The sequence below is a fragment of the Lytechinus variegatus genome, chromosome 1, assembly GCF_018143015.1.
Source record: "Lytechinus variegatus isolate NC3 chromosome 1, Lvar_3.0, whole genome shotgun sequence".
In the NCBI taxonomy this organism is placed as follows: Eukaryota; Metazoa; Echinodermata; class Echinoidea; order Temnopleuroida; family Toxopneustidae; genus Lytechinus; species Lytechinus variegatus.
Window position 1 is genome coordinate 89,147,914 of NC_054740.1, and position 16,233 is coordinate 89,164,146.

Consider the following 16,233-nt stretch of genomic DNA (forward strand, 5'->3'; position numbering starts at 1 on the left):
GTCCAAGTTTCATGAATCAGATCCATAAAATTTTTAAATTTTACGATGGTTATTCAACAAATACCCCCAATATGGCCAAAGTTCATGACCTTTGACCTTAATCATGTGACGTAAAACTCAGGCAGGATGTTCAGTAAAACTTGATTACCCTCATAACCAAGTTTTATGAACTAGGTCCATATACTTTTGAAGTTATGATGACATTTCAAAAACTTAACCTTTGGTTAAGATTTTGATGCTAATTACCCCAACATGGTCTAAGTTCATTGACCCTAAATGACCTTTGACCTTGGTTGTGTGACCTGAAACTCAGGCAGAATGTCCAGTAATTACTTGATTAACCTTATGGCCAAGTTTCATGAACTAGGTCCATATCCTTTCCAAGTTATCCTGTCATTTAAAAAACTTAACCTTTGGTTAAGATTTGGTGTTGACTCCGCCGCCGCCGTCGGAAAAGCGGCGCCTATATAGTCTCACTGCTATGCAGGTGAGACAAAAACAATTTTTTTTGTTTTAAATTAATTAAGATGAACAAAAGGTTGATAATTAATTAAGCAAAGACATGGCTATGGAGAAATCAACAACAGAAGCCCCCCGGAGGGGCCACTTACATTGACGAGTGGATACCATGCGCGACCAAAAAAACACGTAAAAAGGATGTCTTTTTCACGATAGGGCACGTTACGTACGTAACGTGATAAGGGTGTCAAAAACACAAAAATAATGAAAAAAGGGTATCTATTTCACTAGGAAAATTACGTGTTTAGGGTCGAATTTACGGGGATGATAAAACAAAATTAAAATGTTTTATAAAGGATGTCCTTTTTGCCCCAACACTTCGTGTTTAGAGTCTGATTTGCGCGAGGTGTAGAAGGTGGGGTCGTACTAAACCAAATAAGGTAAAGCTGACGACCAAAGGACCCGTAACAATGAAACATTCCTGTACTTGTTTAGGGGTTCTTTTCAGAAATATTTGCCAAGAGTATCGTTTTGTTCCCAATACTTGTTAAGGGTAGGGTTTCACACGCCAATACTTGTTAAGGGGTGCATTTTCAGAATATGGAAATTACGTGTTTAAGGTGCTTTTCGAGACCCCATGGTCGCGCATGGTATCCACTCGTGAATGGAAGTGGCCCCCCCGGGAGAAGCCCACCTGAAAAGATTCCTTTTTAATCAATTAAGCCATAACTAATTAACGCCAATTAAGCAAAGGGAGGTTTCCCCAAAAGAACAAAGTCAGAAGACAAGAATAAGAAGTCCACCTGCAAGAAGAAAACAAATTTCAGGAAGGCAGGAAAATTCTGTAAGAAAAAAATCCTAGGACCAGAAGAATCAAATAATTAAGCACAGTAATTAAAAAATCATGCTAAATAATCAACTGATAAAACAAAGGGTTAAACAATTAAACAATGAAACAATTGAACAATCAACCTAGAGAAAGAAACAAAATAGCTAACTCAAAAAAGAGAAGCTAAATGAGATCTTCAATTAAAACAGACAATTGGCGACACCATCTAACTCCTACCTAAAAGAAAAGGAAAAAGAAAGAGACAAAATAAAATAACAAGCAAGTATAAAAGAATTCAAGATGAAGAATATTCTGTCGAGTGTTGACAAGCACTAAAACGCAAGAAACACAAGCGTGAGCGCTGGGTGGGGGGTTGTTCGCAATGGCGACCAGTCTGCACAGGCACTGAGTGCCAACGCAATATACACTGACATTTCAATCAAACACAAACTCGAACAACAAAGAAATACAGTTGAAATAACAGTAAAACGACTCCTTTGTAATGTGCTTGGTGGTAGAAAAAGAACACAATCTAAACTAAACAAGGTAGTAAGATTGGCAGACAAGACTTCAAAATAAACACTAGAATTCGCAAATCGCAATTTGGAAAGTGTACTTAGCTTTGAGATGTTAACTCAGCAAAGGCTAGAGAGCAAAGAGGAAGAATTAGGTTGGCGCGCCTTGAGTTTAGAAGTGCACGCGTGTGTACTACTATCAGCTGGCACTTTCCAGATTGGAACTAGCATATAGTCTCACAGTTATTGTGGTAAATAAAATACTTATCCATCTTTTGTATGCAAATGCATTTTTGGGGGGCAAAGTATTTTGCTTAAATCTAAGCCAGCCACCTACATGTACAAGACTACGTATAGCTTGTTTGCAGTTTACAAAGTGTTATTCCCACTCATACATTCTGCGCAAAGATGGATACATCCATTGCTCACACATAGGCTCAAATATATGACGTCACAATTGTTATTAGTATTTTACTTATATTTGGCATGATTAAGTGAAATACTTGAATGTAATCTGAATACGAGTTTAAGCATTTTGCTTAGTCAAGATTTTAAGCGCTTGGTAAAATACTTACAATAAAGAATTCTTTAAAAAAAGAATACCAGCCCTGGATTAAATAACTAAGCATAAATGAAGAGAGATATTGCATGCTTAAAATCTGACATTCTATAAATCTGATGGTTCAAAATTTTCAATTGTGCAATCGGTTTAAAAAGGAATGATTTAATCTTGAAGAAACAATGTTCTACATACCACAATTAATCTCATCATCTCCATTAATGCAACCAGACATTTCATCACAAAAAGCTGAGGCAGAAATACAGACATCTGATGAGCTACAGGACATAAGAGAATTCCCACAATTCCCGGCTGAAAACAAAATTATAGAACAAAGTAATGAATGCATAATTCATTTGCAATCATTAAAAATTATTTCTAAGGAATATTTTTTCCATTTAACCCCAATAATTTTAATAAAGAAAACTTTAATCTTAAACTATAATGAGAATAAGATATATTTTGGAAGGTTCTAAACTATTAGAAATGAAGGAATGAACAAAAAGAAATTAGACAGTTAAAGATACTAAAGGGTAAAAGGCAAATGTATTGCACGTTAACTTTGAACTTTCTAATACCAAGTGACTTCTGAAGGAGTAATAATAAGAATGTTCCACCACTGGATCCATGACCAAGTTTGGTTGCCATCCAAACAACTCATGTCCATGTTTGTCAGTAAAAAGTCCCCGCAGGTGAACTTAAATGACTTGACCTTGACACTACCATGACATGAACTTTATGAAGCAGAGCTGCCAACCTTTTCAAAGTAGTTAACCCGAAGCTCAAAATTCATTTTGAGACAAATGTTACGTCTTACACGCCGCTCAGTTTTCTGCTCAATTTCTTTGCAGTAGTAAGACAAGATGCATGATACGGCATGTTTGTAAAAAAAAAATGGTACATTGTACATGCATGTCTAAGGAAGTAAAAAATGTCCTATCCTTTGTTGATCTCTATAGCACATTGATGTTTTTCTGTATTGCTGAATATGATGTGCGCACATGGCAACATAATTTCGAACACGTGCGAAAAATATGTCTTGTACATCTTTACCCCAAGACCAATGTGCATTCTAAATTTCACGAGAATTGGTTAAAAATTGAAGAAGTCGTTCAAAACGCAAGATTTTCAATGGACCGACTGACCGTATGCTGATTCCAATATATATATCCTTCAAACTTTGTTTGCACACAATCACATGTGCAGCAATGTAAACAAAAAGACACGATCGTGTAATGGCACTATTTGCCGCCTTTGAATACAGGTAAGTTTGCCTTAGCACAATGTACAGCATTATGTGTGCATCAGCATTTTATGCATGGCTATTCACAGCCTGGTAATAGAAGTAGTAAGCATAGTAGAATAAGGTGTAAAAAGAGTAAATATTTATGACTTTTTCTTTATAATAGTTGGCAGCTCTGCATGAAGGTAAACCATCTATGAACCAAGTTTGTTCAATGTCTGAACATATGACTTGAAGAATCAGTCACAAGAGATTCTTGCAGATGATGGATGACAGATGGACATCATTTGGATCCCTAGGAATCGCCTTCTCCTCTCATGGGCATCAAATCATTTGATTCTGTTTTCTGCTTTTGATAATAATATTGGCTTTTTGATTAGTTTCCACAATATTAGTTTAACTCTTCATTCGTTTACCTGTAAACCCCCTGTGTGTTGCATTATTTTAGCAGTGATCGCCTCTACGCAGTATAATACACTGTTATTTAGAGTGCCATAACTTTTTATCTGATCATTTTGAAAGAAAATGTTGTGTAGCAAACTTGTAGAGTGTTTCCTGGGCTTTCTTATCGTATATAAATTTATTGGATAAATTATGGAAATAGTCGATTTGACATTTTCCGAACCTAGAAATGTTCTTTCCGATGAAGTTTTTTTCTTGATTCGTGTTCCTATGGGGTCCTAGAACAAATTCAGCTTGGTTGCCAAAAGTTGCCATTTGGGCAATTTTGCTAATTTGCATAAATCCAAAATGGCCGCCAGATGCCATCTTGAAAACCTAACTTTTGAACCCCTGTCCACAAAATGATGAGTAATGACTCGTTTTAGGGGTTTAGAGATGTGTAGAACTGATTTCTGTAATCATTTTTGCAATATAAGGTCATCTTTAGGTCAAATCCAAGATGGCCGCCATATGCAATCTTGAAAAATTTACTTGTGTTCCCCTTGCCCCAGAATGACGAGTAATACCTCTATTTAGGGGTTTTGGGGTGTGCAGAATCCATTTCTGCTTTCTATTTTGCAATATAATGTCATCTTCAGGTCAAATCCAAGATGGCCGCCATATGACGCCATCTTGAAATATCAATTGTTGAAGCCTTTGCCCCAGATGCATAATAACTCTATTAATGAGTCATTAGGTATGTTGATTCAATTCATGTAGTTATTTTGCACAAAAGATAATCTTCAGATCAAATCCAAGATGGCCGCCAACCGCCATCTTGAAAAATTACTGTCTGAGGCTTAATATACGTGTTAGAACTAATGTAAAGGGATTTCAGTAAGAATACTCATTTCTTTCATTAATTCTCAAGTTCATTTCAACATTAATTGCTCAACTTAGAATGAATCCTCTAGGTTTGGGCTATCCATTTCGATTGTATTTTTTTATGGTCCATTCATACCTTTGTACTGAAGAGGCTTTTAGGGTCTTATTTCAATTTGAAAGTGTTTTGTCAATATTATTTTTCTAAATCAATGTGTCCAATGATTGGTAGGCATCAGTTCGCCTTAAAAGACGATGGTGTAGCGCTAGGCCTTACATTTTTGAGAGTGACTATAGAGCACCACTCTAGAGTGGCAGTCTCTAGAGCAAAGTTTTACAGATGAAGGAGGATGGCGCTGAGACACGTTTATATAGAGATGCTGCCCTAGCCTTCCTCCTAGGCCTTTGGTCTGCCAATTTAGCATTCCGATTATTTTCTGACGTCTTGACCCCTGTACTTAGTAGCTCTCCAGAGAATGGATGGCGACTATCATCTACACCTTCATAAGTGTTAGTGTCTATGCCGGCAAGTTTTATGTCATATTTGCATGTGTCTTTAAAACGGAGGTGTGATCTATCGATGGGGTGAGACCAATCACACAGCTTACCTTACCTTGGCGAATCCAAGAAGGGATTCGCCAAGGTTTCATGGGGCAAACATGCCCCAACCACCTGAGGTGCCTTTGACTAAGGAGCGAGAATAAGCTTTTGATGCCAGCACGTACGCTGAAGGGCCTCTGTATTTTTCACTTTGTCCTGCCATTTAACATGCATGATACGTCCGAGGCAGCTGACATGGAAGGTGTTTAGCCACTTTTCTTTGTCGGCGTACGTTTTCCAGGACTTACTTCCGTGCAGGAGCTTGGCCATGACTGTGACAGATTTTACAATCCTGATGCTTATATGCTTGTCCTGTGAAAGGGGACAAGAGACATATAGTCGGTCCAAGGTAGGTGAGGAGTCCACCATAACCAGACGAGTGTGTGCTGTTGATATACATTTCTGGAGGACATTCGGTGTCTTTAGTCTATCAGGATTTCTGACTGTCTCAAAGTCTGATGGATGGTCCAAACCCCTTACATGCACAAGACAGGCAGCTGTTATGTATGACTAGGTCTTGTACTCCCACTTCTTGAGAGGCAGGGGCGATATCGTTTCCGTAAAACATTTTACGAATGAGAACAATCCTGACCGTGGAACAGTCTTGGGGAGCCTATCTTCTGCAGGAGGCTAAAGAGTGCACTCCTGCTGACCAAGTCAATGGCTCTTGTCAGGAGGAAAAGACCAATAATAATTATAAAGGAAGTTAATAATTAAATCAATTTTTTTGAAAAAAAAAAGGAGAAATCACTTTTTAATTCAAATAATACTTTAAAGTCATTTCACTGGAAAAGCATGGTTGCACAGAAATAAAAAAGGGATCAAAACTCCTGAAATCATAGCCCAAACCTTGAATGGTTTAATTCTAAAGTAAGCGGTTAATGACGAAATCTATCAACCATCTGACCATCTTAGACATGACTTGACCTCAAACTAAAAATGGAGTGATTAAAAGAAATGAATCATTCTCACTGAAATCCCCTTACATGAGCTCCAATACATAACAACAACCTTATTAGGGACAGCACTTCTTCAAGGTTCAATAGTCTCGGAAGTAGTTTTTTTTTCTTAATATGGCGTTTAGTGGTCATGTTGGATTATTTTGACCTGGAGATGATCCTACATTGCAAAATTATGAACAGAAATTGAATAAACATACCAAATAACTCACGAAAAGAGGGATATTATTCATGATTCTGGGACAAAAACTTGAGAATTAATAAAAGAAATGAGTATCTTACTGAAATCCCTTTACATTAGTTCTAATTAACACGTATAAGCCTCAGACAGTAATTTTTCAAGATGGCGGTTGCGGCCATCTTGGATTTTAACTGAAGATTATCCTTTGTGCAAAATAACTACATGAATTGAATCAACATACCTAATGACTCATTAATAGAGTTATTATGCATGATTCTGGGGCAAAGGGTTCAAAAATTGATATTTCAAGATGGTGTCATATGGCGGCCATCTTGGATTTGACCTGAAGATGACATTATATTGCAAAATAGAAAGCAGAAATGGATTCTGCACACCCCAAAACCCCTAAGTAGAGGTATTACTCGTCATTCTTGGGCAAGGGGAACAAAAGTCAATTTTTCAAGATTGCATATGGCGGCCATCTTGGATTTGACCTGAAGATGACCTTATTTTGCAAAAATTATTACAGAAATCAGTTCTACACATCTCTAAACCCCTAAAACGAGTCATTACTCATCATTTTGTGGACAGGGGTTCAAAAGTTAGGTTTTCAAGATGGCATCTGGCGGCCATTTTGGATTTATGCAAATTAGCAAAATTGCCCAAACGGCAACTTTTGGCAACAAAGCTGAATTTGTTCTAGGACCCCTTAGGAACACGAATCAAGAAAAAAACTTCATCGGAAAGAACATTTCTAGGTTGGTGTATTGAGCCTATGAGACTGTCAAATCGACTAAAAAATGTATAGTGAATTACATTTTCAAATGCTTTCTCCTAATACTTCCAACAAAATTTAGCCCCCCTTTTACTTCGGTTCTTGTGTTAGTGGCATGATTTTTATTTATCCACTTGGACTGTTCATTACACAAGCTTTGTATTGAAACCAAAATCAAAAGATTAAATTTTTGCCTGGTCAAGGTACTGCACTCCATTCACATTCGTGCCATGAGTCACAGACTCCTAACAATAAACCTGGCCATGGTATTGTTTGTGAGGAGGGTTTTATTGATTTTCTCTTCTCCTTTTTCAATGAACTTCCTGGCTGTGATCAGGATGTATTGATTTTGGGGGATTTTTGGGTTACCGCTGATCTCTATACTATGGTATAGGCTATACATTGTAGCTTGGCACGCTCCGTGGCATGCAATTGTTCGAAAAACAATGGGACAGGGGACGTCTATGGGAAATGTGTGGTTGTGCAAAAATGCAAATGAAACACGCCTATGGATGTGCAATAATGCGAACGTAATGCATGAAGAGTTAACTAAGAATAGATATGGGAACACAGTTTCCAACACATATGAGAGATACATGTAGGTCTTACATGCCTGTACCCCAAGACCAATGTTTGTGCAAAAATTCATGAGCATGCACTTGTCAAAAATTGAGGAAGAAGTTCAAACAGCAACACCTTTTCTTTGACTAATTTTTGCCATACTATATTGATACAGTAACACAATTTCCCATACATTGGGAAATATGTCATACCCATCTTAACCTCAAGACCAATATGTCAGCAAAATTTCCTAAAAATTGAATAAAAACTACCATCCGTCTGACTCTAATATATCACTCACAAAATTTGTTTGGTAGCAGGATAAAAATATCCTATATAGAACTACAGGAACCACCTTAAGATCACTTTTATATCAGCAAAATTATATCCAATATATCAAACAATAAATCCATGTAAACCTAATATATACAGAGATTCATCCACTTTGACTCACCTGGTTCACTAGAAGTTGATATTTCAAGGAAGAATCCCTGTCTGGTAGTACTAAAATCACTAGTGAAGATGATAAAAGCTTTATTCCCAGGCAGAAGAACTTCTAAACTCTTATCATAATACCCTGTAAACTCCACTAAACGATTGTTGGGGTCAAAGGTCAATCCCTTGCCAATATACAGAAAATCATATTCAGGTTCTGTGCTGATGCTTGTTGCGTATATAATGATGCGATAATCTGAAGGTGCTAATATGGTCCATACCAGGTTAAGATTGTTGTCATAGTTGGAAGGATATCCAGGTGATGTCAGATTGTACATTTCTCCAACCGAGAGTGAAATATTAGCTAGATTAGGATTGAAACAGATTTAACTGTTAAACATCTATAGTTTTTTAAAAAGAGATTTTCAAGTGTTTGATGGTTCAAATCCAATTCAAAACAAAATTTGATTGAGTCATTAATTTCACTGGTCTCTGATTAAAAAGTATTAAATGCATTTTATCAAATACAAATTAAATGAGTTTGCAATAGAAAAATGAAGCATTTATGTGAATGAAAAAAGTCACTGATTTGAGGATAAAACACTCAATAAACTTGGAATTTAACATGTCCAAAGGACACAGAAGGACACAGATGCTCCCGCTTAATGCCATCAGAAATTCATTCAATACTATTGAACTTAAGAAACCTACATGTATACACCAATGATTTTGTTAAACTGTTTATCATTCCCTAAGTTACTATTCAGAAACCAACTTGCATATCTAATGAGCTGTGACCTTTGACCTGCGGATTTCACAATCAAAATTCTTTGAAATCTGTTGATTATTTGCAAAGTTACTATGCCGAAACCAACTTACATAATAAGCTGCAATCTTTGACCTGTGGGCTCCGAAATCAAACTTAGCCTTTAATTTGGTTTCATCTACCGAGTCACAAAATTTTTTAAAAATCTATTGAATATTTCATAAGTGATCAGGTGGAAACCAACTTGCATATTTAATGTGCTGTGACCTTTAACCTTTGAACTGCGGACTCTGAATTCGAACTTAGCCTCTTTTTCAGTGTCATCTACCTATACACCTAAACTTCTTTAATCTGTTGGATATTTCATAAGTTATCATGCGGAAACCAACTCGCATATCTAATGAGCTGTCACCTTTGACCTTTGACAACTGGACTCCGAATTCAAACTTATGCTTTATTTTGGTATTATCTACCTACATGTGCACACCAAATATTTCAAAAATCCATTTCATATTTTTTGAGTTATTGCGTGGAAACCAAGTGGGGGGACGGACGGAAGGCTGGAATGCTGAAAAGCTGAATTGCAATAACCCTTTAAAAAAATTTACATAAAAATACATTCAACATCAAATTAAAAAGCTTAATTTACACTAATTCTACATCACAAGAAACAGCAAAACACATAGAAATATTGTTTATCATGTTGAGGATGCATGTATTTCATTATGACATGCATTTCCATCATGTTAAACCAAAATTGAAAAATAGGTTTAAAAAGTACAATTTTGGGACAAATAAATCCAGACTGAAGAGAAAACTGTAAGCATGAGTTTAAGCAATACAGTGGCATGATTCCTTTTTATATTCACTAGGGCAGTGAATAACAAAAAAAATTATAATCTGATAATCTGACCAAAATAGACCATACATGTACTTCATGTACATTGAATAAAGAAAAGAGTAAATCTTGACTTCTCAAAGAAAAAAAGGCACCACTTTCATATTGGTGCCATGACTAATAACTCCTAGCAATGAACCTGACCATGATATAGTTTGTGAGGAAGATTTCACTCATCCTTTTCTCTCCCTTCTGCTGGAAAAAAAATATATTGATTTTACACGTTTATGTGTAAACAATGTAAGTGATATCCCACTTGGTGCTTTTGAAAGCAAATGTATCCAAAACAAAAACAAAACTCTGAAACTACCCAGACAAATGGGGCATCAATCAATACAGAAATGCATGGTTGTACAAGAAGAAATTGATTAACATACCACATCCAAGTTCATCTGAATTATCAAAACAATCCATGACTCCATCACACTTAGATCCTACTGGAACTCTCTGGTCTGCGTCACAAGATTCGGTTACTGGAGAAAAATCAATTTTTACAATGACCATTTTGAGGGATAGATATCATTTGAAAAAAATACTGTTCCTCTTTCAAATGATAATATATTAGGGAATGAATGTCAAGTTCATATCGAATTCATACCATATATTAGTATCACAATCTTAATAAAAACTATTTAACTCTTAGCTTTTTATGTGCCTTGAGCACTCTACAGAGTGGATTTGGCACTTTACAAGTCTCATTATTATCACTACTACTACAACTACTATACTTACTACTAACACCTACTACTACTGTACTAGTAACAACTACTAGTATTACTGCTGCTGTCACCACTCTAACTATTATTACTACTCCTATATATACTCTAGCTTTGTTAAATATCATTACCAATATTATGACAATGATAAAAACAGCAGTACTCCTCATACTAATGCTACAACTACATGTACCACTATTTTCATAACAATTGTTACATCCTTAGTATCTTTGAATTTTTAACACAACCCTGCCTACTTACATTCTAATGTAATGGATGCCACATTCAATAAGAAACCGGAGCGTGAAATAGAAAAATCAGATACAAATTGAAGATATGACCTCATTCCAAGATAGTATCTGGTTGGGGCTATAGATCCAGTTAGCTCAAGGACAACAGAGTTATTAGTTGATTGGTTGTGACCAAGTCCAATGTAGAGATAGTCATATCCACTTTCCAATGTGAAGACCAGGATATCAATGACTAAAGAATGGTTAGCAGCAGCTTGGAGAAGCCATAAACACTCAAAATTATTGTTGTAATTAAAAGGGTAATTGTCAGAAATGATGGAGTAAGGCATCGAGGAAGGAATAGTCTGAATACTATTGTTGGAGGGACAGCTTGTGCCTAATAGTCAAAAGAAAAGTAAAGATACAAAATGTCAGTTGATGAATCGCTTTGCTGTCATTAAGCTCAGCATTGACATTATTAAATTGAATTTCCGACTGAAATTACATGTAACATCATTTTTGTATCCATCTTCTAGTAATTGACAAGCAGTACGACAATACACCAGCTGGTGGCCTGTACTGTTTCCAGAAGAAGAAGAAAAAAAACCCAGTAACTTTTGTTGTACTATTATTAAAGGTAAACATGAATGAAGCAACAATGACATACAATCAGAATTGTTTTTACCTATATGAAATAAAAATTTGCAGCCTATCAAATTCCTAATAAGCTGGAAAATCAAGTTGGGTGTAAAAATACATAACACCTTGAGCATCATTTTGAGCAATTTCAGGTGCAATATGTTCTTGCAAAATATTGCATAACTTTGGAAAAAAATTGTTCTCAAAAGTTGAGTAAGACAATAAAAAATATCATAAAAATCATATGACCTCTTCATATTACAAATATAAAAAATTGTGAGGTCATTTTGCATCCTTACTAAAAGGGTTTTCAATGGGCCAGGGCTCAAAAAGTAAAATTCAACACTGTTGCCCGGAGGCATGCAAGCCCTCACAAAAAATCATTGAAAAAATGGTAAAAATCAAAAGTTAAAAACACAAAGATAGATAGAAGATATTAAAAACAATGAAAAACAACATATTTTAGTACCAAGATTTAGCCAGAAATAATATCCACAATAAAAATACAGTATTCTAGTAACTTTATTTAGTCAATAATGGCCAGTAGTATTTTGTACATAAATAAGCATAATTAATTCATAGAAAACATATACATTGAGTAACATTATAATCAATTGCAAACTTGATGTGGAATAGTTTCATCATGGTGAAAGATTGAGTAGAAGAAATAATCAGTTTTCTTACAATGTATCAAACGCAGTAGTAAATCGTGAGACAACTGGTTATATCTTATACTCAATTGCAAAGTTTATATCATTTTTGTGGTTGCACGATCAGCGACCAATATTTTAAGGGAGGGGGGGGGAATAATTCTCCTCCCCCGGACAGACAAGACTCAAAACACCAGGGATTGTAAGGGTTCATGAAATATAAGAGATGAAGTCTAGCAAAGAGACTGCTACATGTAGAAAAGACTACTTACATAAAACAGCACTAAACCATACCACTCTTCTAATGCACATATAATATATTTCAGTCTTTCTTTTAACAAACAAATTCTCTTTTAGAGACAGAGGAAAAAATATTAAAAGAAATTCCCCCTAAAATACTCTTGCACCAATATAGAAATAAACCTATATGTATTATTTACATACAAAATGCTAATTCAAATAGTAATACTTAACTAAGAAATGTGAAAATAATAAGACTTACCACATTCAAATTCATCTGACTTATCAAAACAATCAATGACTCCATCACAATTAGATCCTACCAGAACTCTCTGGTCTGCATCACATGATTCAGTTACTGGAAAAAAGGACAAAAACATTACTTTTCATAAAATATTTTTTAAAAATCCTGTTATCAAAATTTCATATTGCAATAACAAGAATTATACTCATAAAAGGCAGTATTATAAACCACAACCCTTAACCCTAAAAGGACACGGGGGGCTGGGGGCATGATGGCACGATATTTCCGAAACGCAAAAATATAGCGCAACAAAATTTTATGACTTTTTTTTTAAGTCTCGCGTAACTTTTGAGACCAAATTTGCAACATGTGGGTATACCATCGCGACCTTACATGTCTTTTTATTTTGCAATGTCATGCTGAAAATGGCTCATTTTTATATTTTGTGTACAATGCCTATGGGAGATGAAATTCATAAAAGGGTGATTATTTTTTGTTGTTATTGGTATACTTAATTACTTTTCGGTTTAATTTAATTTTTAAATGATCTATAATAAATTCCATCAGAAAAAAATGGAAAAAAAAGAAAAAAACAAAGAAATATATTAGAAAACAAGTGGAATGCCTCTGGCCGTCTCACCTGCATCACGCGATTCGACATAGCAGCAGTGCTGACTTTGAAAACTACTATAACTCACACAAGATGTTCAGTGATACTTGGTTACTCTTATTTCCACGTTTTATGAATTAGACCAATACACTTACAGAGATAGGATGGTAATTCAACAAATACCCCCAATGCGGCAAAGTTCATTGATCTCACATGACCTTTGACCTTGATCATGTGACCTGAAACTTGCACAAGATATTCAGTGATACTTGATTACTCTTAGGTCCAAGTTTCAAAAGTCAGATCAATAAACTTGCAAAGTTATGATAGTAATTCAACAAATAAACCCATTATGGCCAAAGTTCATTGACCTTTGACCATGGTCATGTGACCTAAAATGCGCACAGGATGTTCAGTGATACTTGATTACTCTTATGTCCAAGTTTTATGAAATAGACCAACACACTTTCAAATTTATGATGGTAATTCAAAAGATACCCCCATTCGGCCAAAGTTAATTGACCTAAATGACCTTGATCATATGACCTGAAACTTGCACAGGATGTTCAGTGATACTTGATTACTCTTATGTCCAGGTTTCATGAATCAGATCCAAAAACTTTTAAAGTTTCGATTGTAATTCAACAGATACCCCCAAATCGGCCAAAGTTCATTGACCCTAAATGACCTCTGACCTTGATCATGTGACGTAAAACTCAGGCAGGATGTTTGGTGATACTTGATTAACCTTATGTCCAAGTTTAATGAACTAGGTCCATATATTTTCTAAGTTATGATGACATTTCAAAAACTTAACCTCAGGTTAAGATTTTGATACTGATTCCCCCAACATGGCCTAAGTTCATTGACCCTGAATGACCTTTGACCTTGGTCATGTGACATGAAACTCTACTGGATGTTCAGTAATACTTGATTAACCTTATGGCCAAGTTTCATGAACTAGGTCCTTATACTTTCTAAGTTATGATGTCATTTCAAAAACTTAACCTCAGGTTAAGATTTGATGTTGACGCAGCTGCCGTCGGAAAAGCGGCGCCTATAGTCTCACTCTGCTATGCAGGTGAGACAAAAATTGGTTTTCGCAATTTTTCTTTGTGGAAACCTTTTAATTAGATTACAAAGATGACATCTGCAAAAAAGAAGAAAATTTGAAGTGAAAAAGGGTGTTAGATATTGTGCAAATAATGTTTTTCATGAATAAATTTGCATATTTTATTCATAATAATTAAAAAATAATTATTTTTTATTACTAGCTTGTAGTCTATGTGGTAAAGAATGTGCTTGCTAAATTTCAGCCCCCCCCCCCCAGTCTTCAATAAATCTCAAATAGCCCAGTCCTTTTAGGGTTATAAGGACTGGGCTACTTAAGATGATTTTGAGGACCCAAGTGGGGCAATAATGGCCTCCCTTCTGATCACGGCCACCAGCCCTTCACAGAACCGCTCCAGAATTTGTCACACATATTCCGTACCACATCAACTACGAACAAGTACATGAAAAAAAATATTTTAAAATTATTTTTATTGGAAAAAGATATTCATTCAATGTGAAAAACGTTATTTGATATTTGACAGCCAATTTAACTTCACATTCTATTTTTTTCCCAAATGTTATTTCTGTAATTATATGTCAAATTGTCAGCATTTCTTATGTATTTCTTTTATTATTATTTTTTTTCAATGAAAATTATTACAGCCCATTTCACATTAAGATCGAACCATAAATTAATGAAGCAGACCAATTAGAATTAAAAATAATCCCCCTTTTACAAATTTTATCTCCCATAGACTTTGTACAAAAAGTATAACAAGTGGAATGCCTCTGGCCGTCTCACCTGCATCACGCAGTTCAATATAGCTGAAAACTACTCTAACTCGCACAAGATGTTTAGTGATACATGGCTACTCTTATGTCCACTTTTTATGAACTAGACCAATAAACTTACAGAGATATGATGGTTATTCAACAAAAATACCCAACATGGCCAAAGTTCATTGACCTTACATGACCTTTGACCTTGATCATGTGACCTGAAACTCGCACAGGATGTTCAGTGATACTTGATTACTCTTATGTACAAGTTTCATGAATCAGATCCATAAACTTTCAAAGTTATGATGGTAATTCAACAGATAACCCAATTCGGCAAAAGTTCATTGACCTTTGACCTTGGTCATGTGACCTGAAACGCGCACAGGATGTTCAGTGATACTTGATTACTTTAATGTCCAACTTTAATGAACTAGATCAATAAACTTTCAAAGTTATGATGGTAATTCAACAGATACCCACAATTCGGCCAAAGTTCATTGACCCTAAATGACCTTTGACCTTAATCATGAGACCTGAAACTTGCACAAAATGTTCAGTGATGCTTGGTTACTATTATTTACAAGTTTCATGAATCAGATCCATAAACTTTCAAAGTTATGATGGGAATTCAACAGATACCCCCAATTCGGCCAAAGTTCATTGACCCTAAATGACCTTTGACCTTGGTCATGTGACGTGAAACTCATGCAGGATGTTCAGTGATAATTGATTAACCTTATGTCCAAGTTTAATGAACTAGGTCCATATATTTTCTAAGTTATGATGACATTTCAAAAACTTAACCTCAGGTTAAGATTTCGATATTGATTCCTCCAACATGGTCTAAGTTCATTGACCCTAAATGACCTTTGACCTTGGTCATGTGACATGAAACTCTATTAGGATGTTCAGTAATACTTGATTAACCTTATGGCCAAGTTTCATGAACTAGGTCCATATACTTTCTAAGTTATGATGTCATTTCAAAAACTTAACCTCAGGTTAAGATTTGATGTTGACGCCGCCGC

General features: G+C 35.4%; 1 protein-coding gene across 25 annotated transcripts in view; it reads right to left on the bottom strand.

The window, feature by feature from the left end:
- LOC121427594 overlaps positions 1 to 16,233 on the bottom strand; it is a 157,796-nt gene that overhangs the window by 16,859 nt on the left and 124,704 nt on the right. For 24 of the 25 annotated variants that reach the window (XM_041624084.1, XM_041624250.1, XM_041624165.1 and 21 more), the window contains 5 exons: positions 12,781 to 12,876; positions 11,021 to 11,386; positions 10,421 to 10,516; positions 8,399 to 8,743; positions 2,558 to 2,674 (listed from right to left, as the gene is read on the bottom strand). In XM_041624084.1, the coding sequence (XP_041480018.1) occupies positions 2,558 to 2,674; positions 8,399 to 8,743; positions 10,421 to 10,516; positions 11,021 to 11,386; positions 12,781 to 12,876 (1,020 nt within the window). The remainder of the gene's footprint in view (positions 1 to 2,557; positions 2,675 to 8,398; positions 8,744 to 10,420; positions 10,517 to 11,020; positions 11,387 to 12,780; positions 12,877 to 16,233) is intronic. The other variant, XM_041624076.1, reaches the window with a different exon arrangement.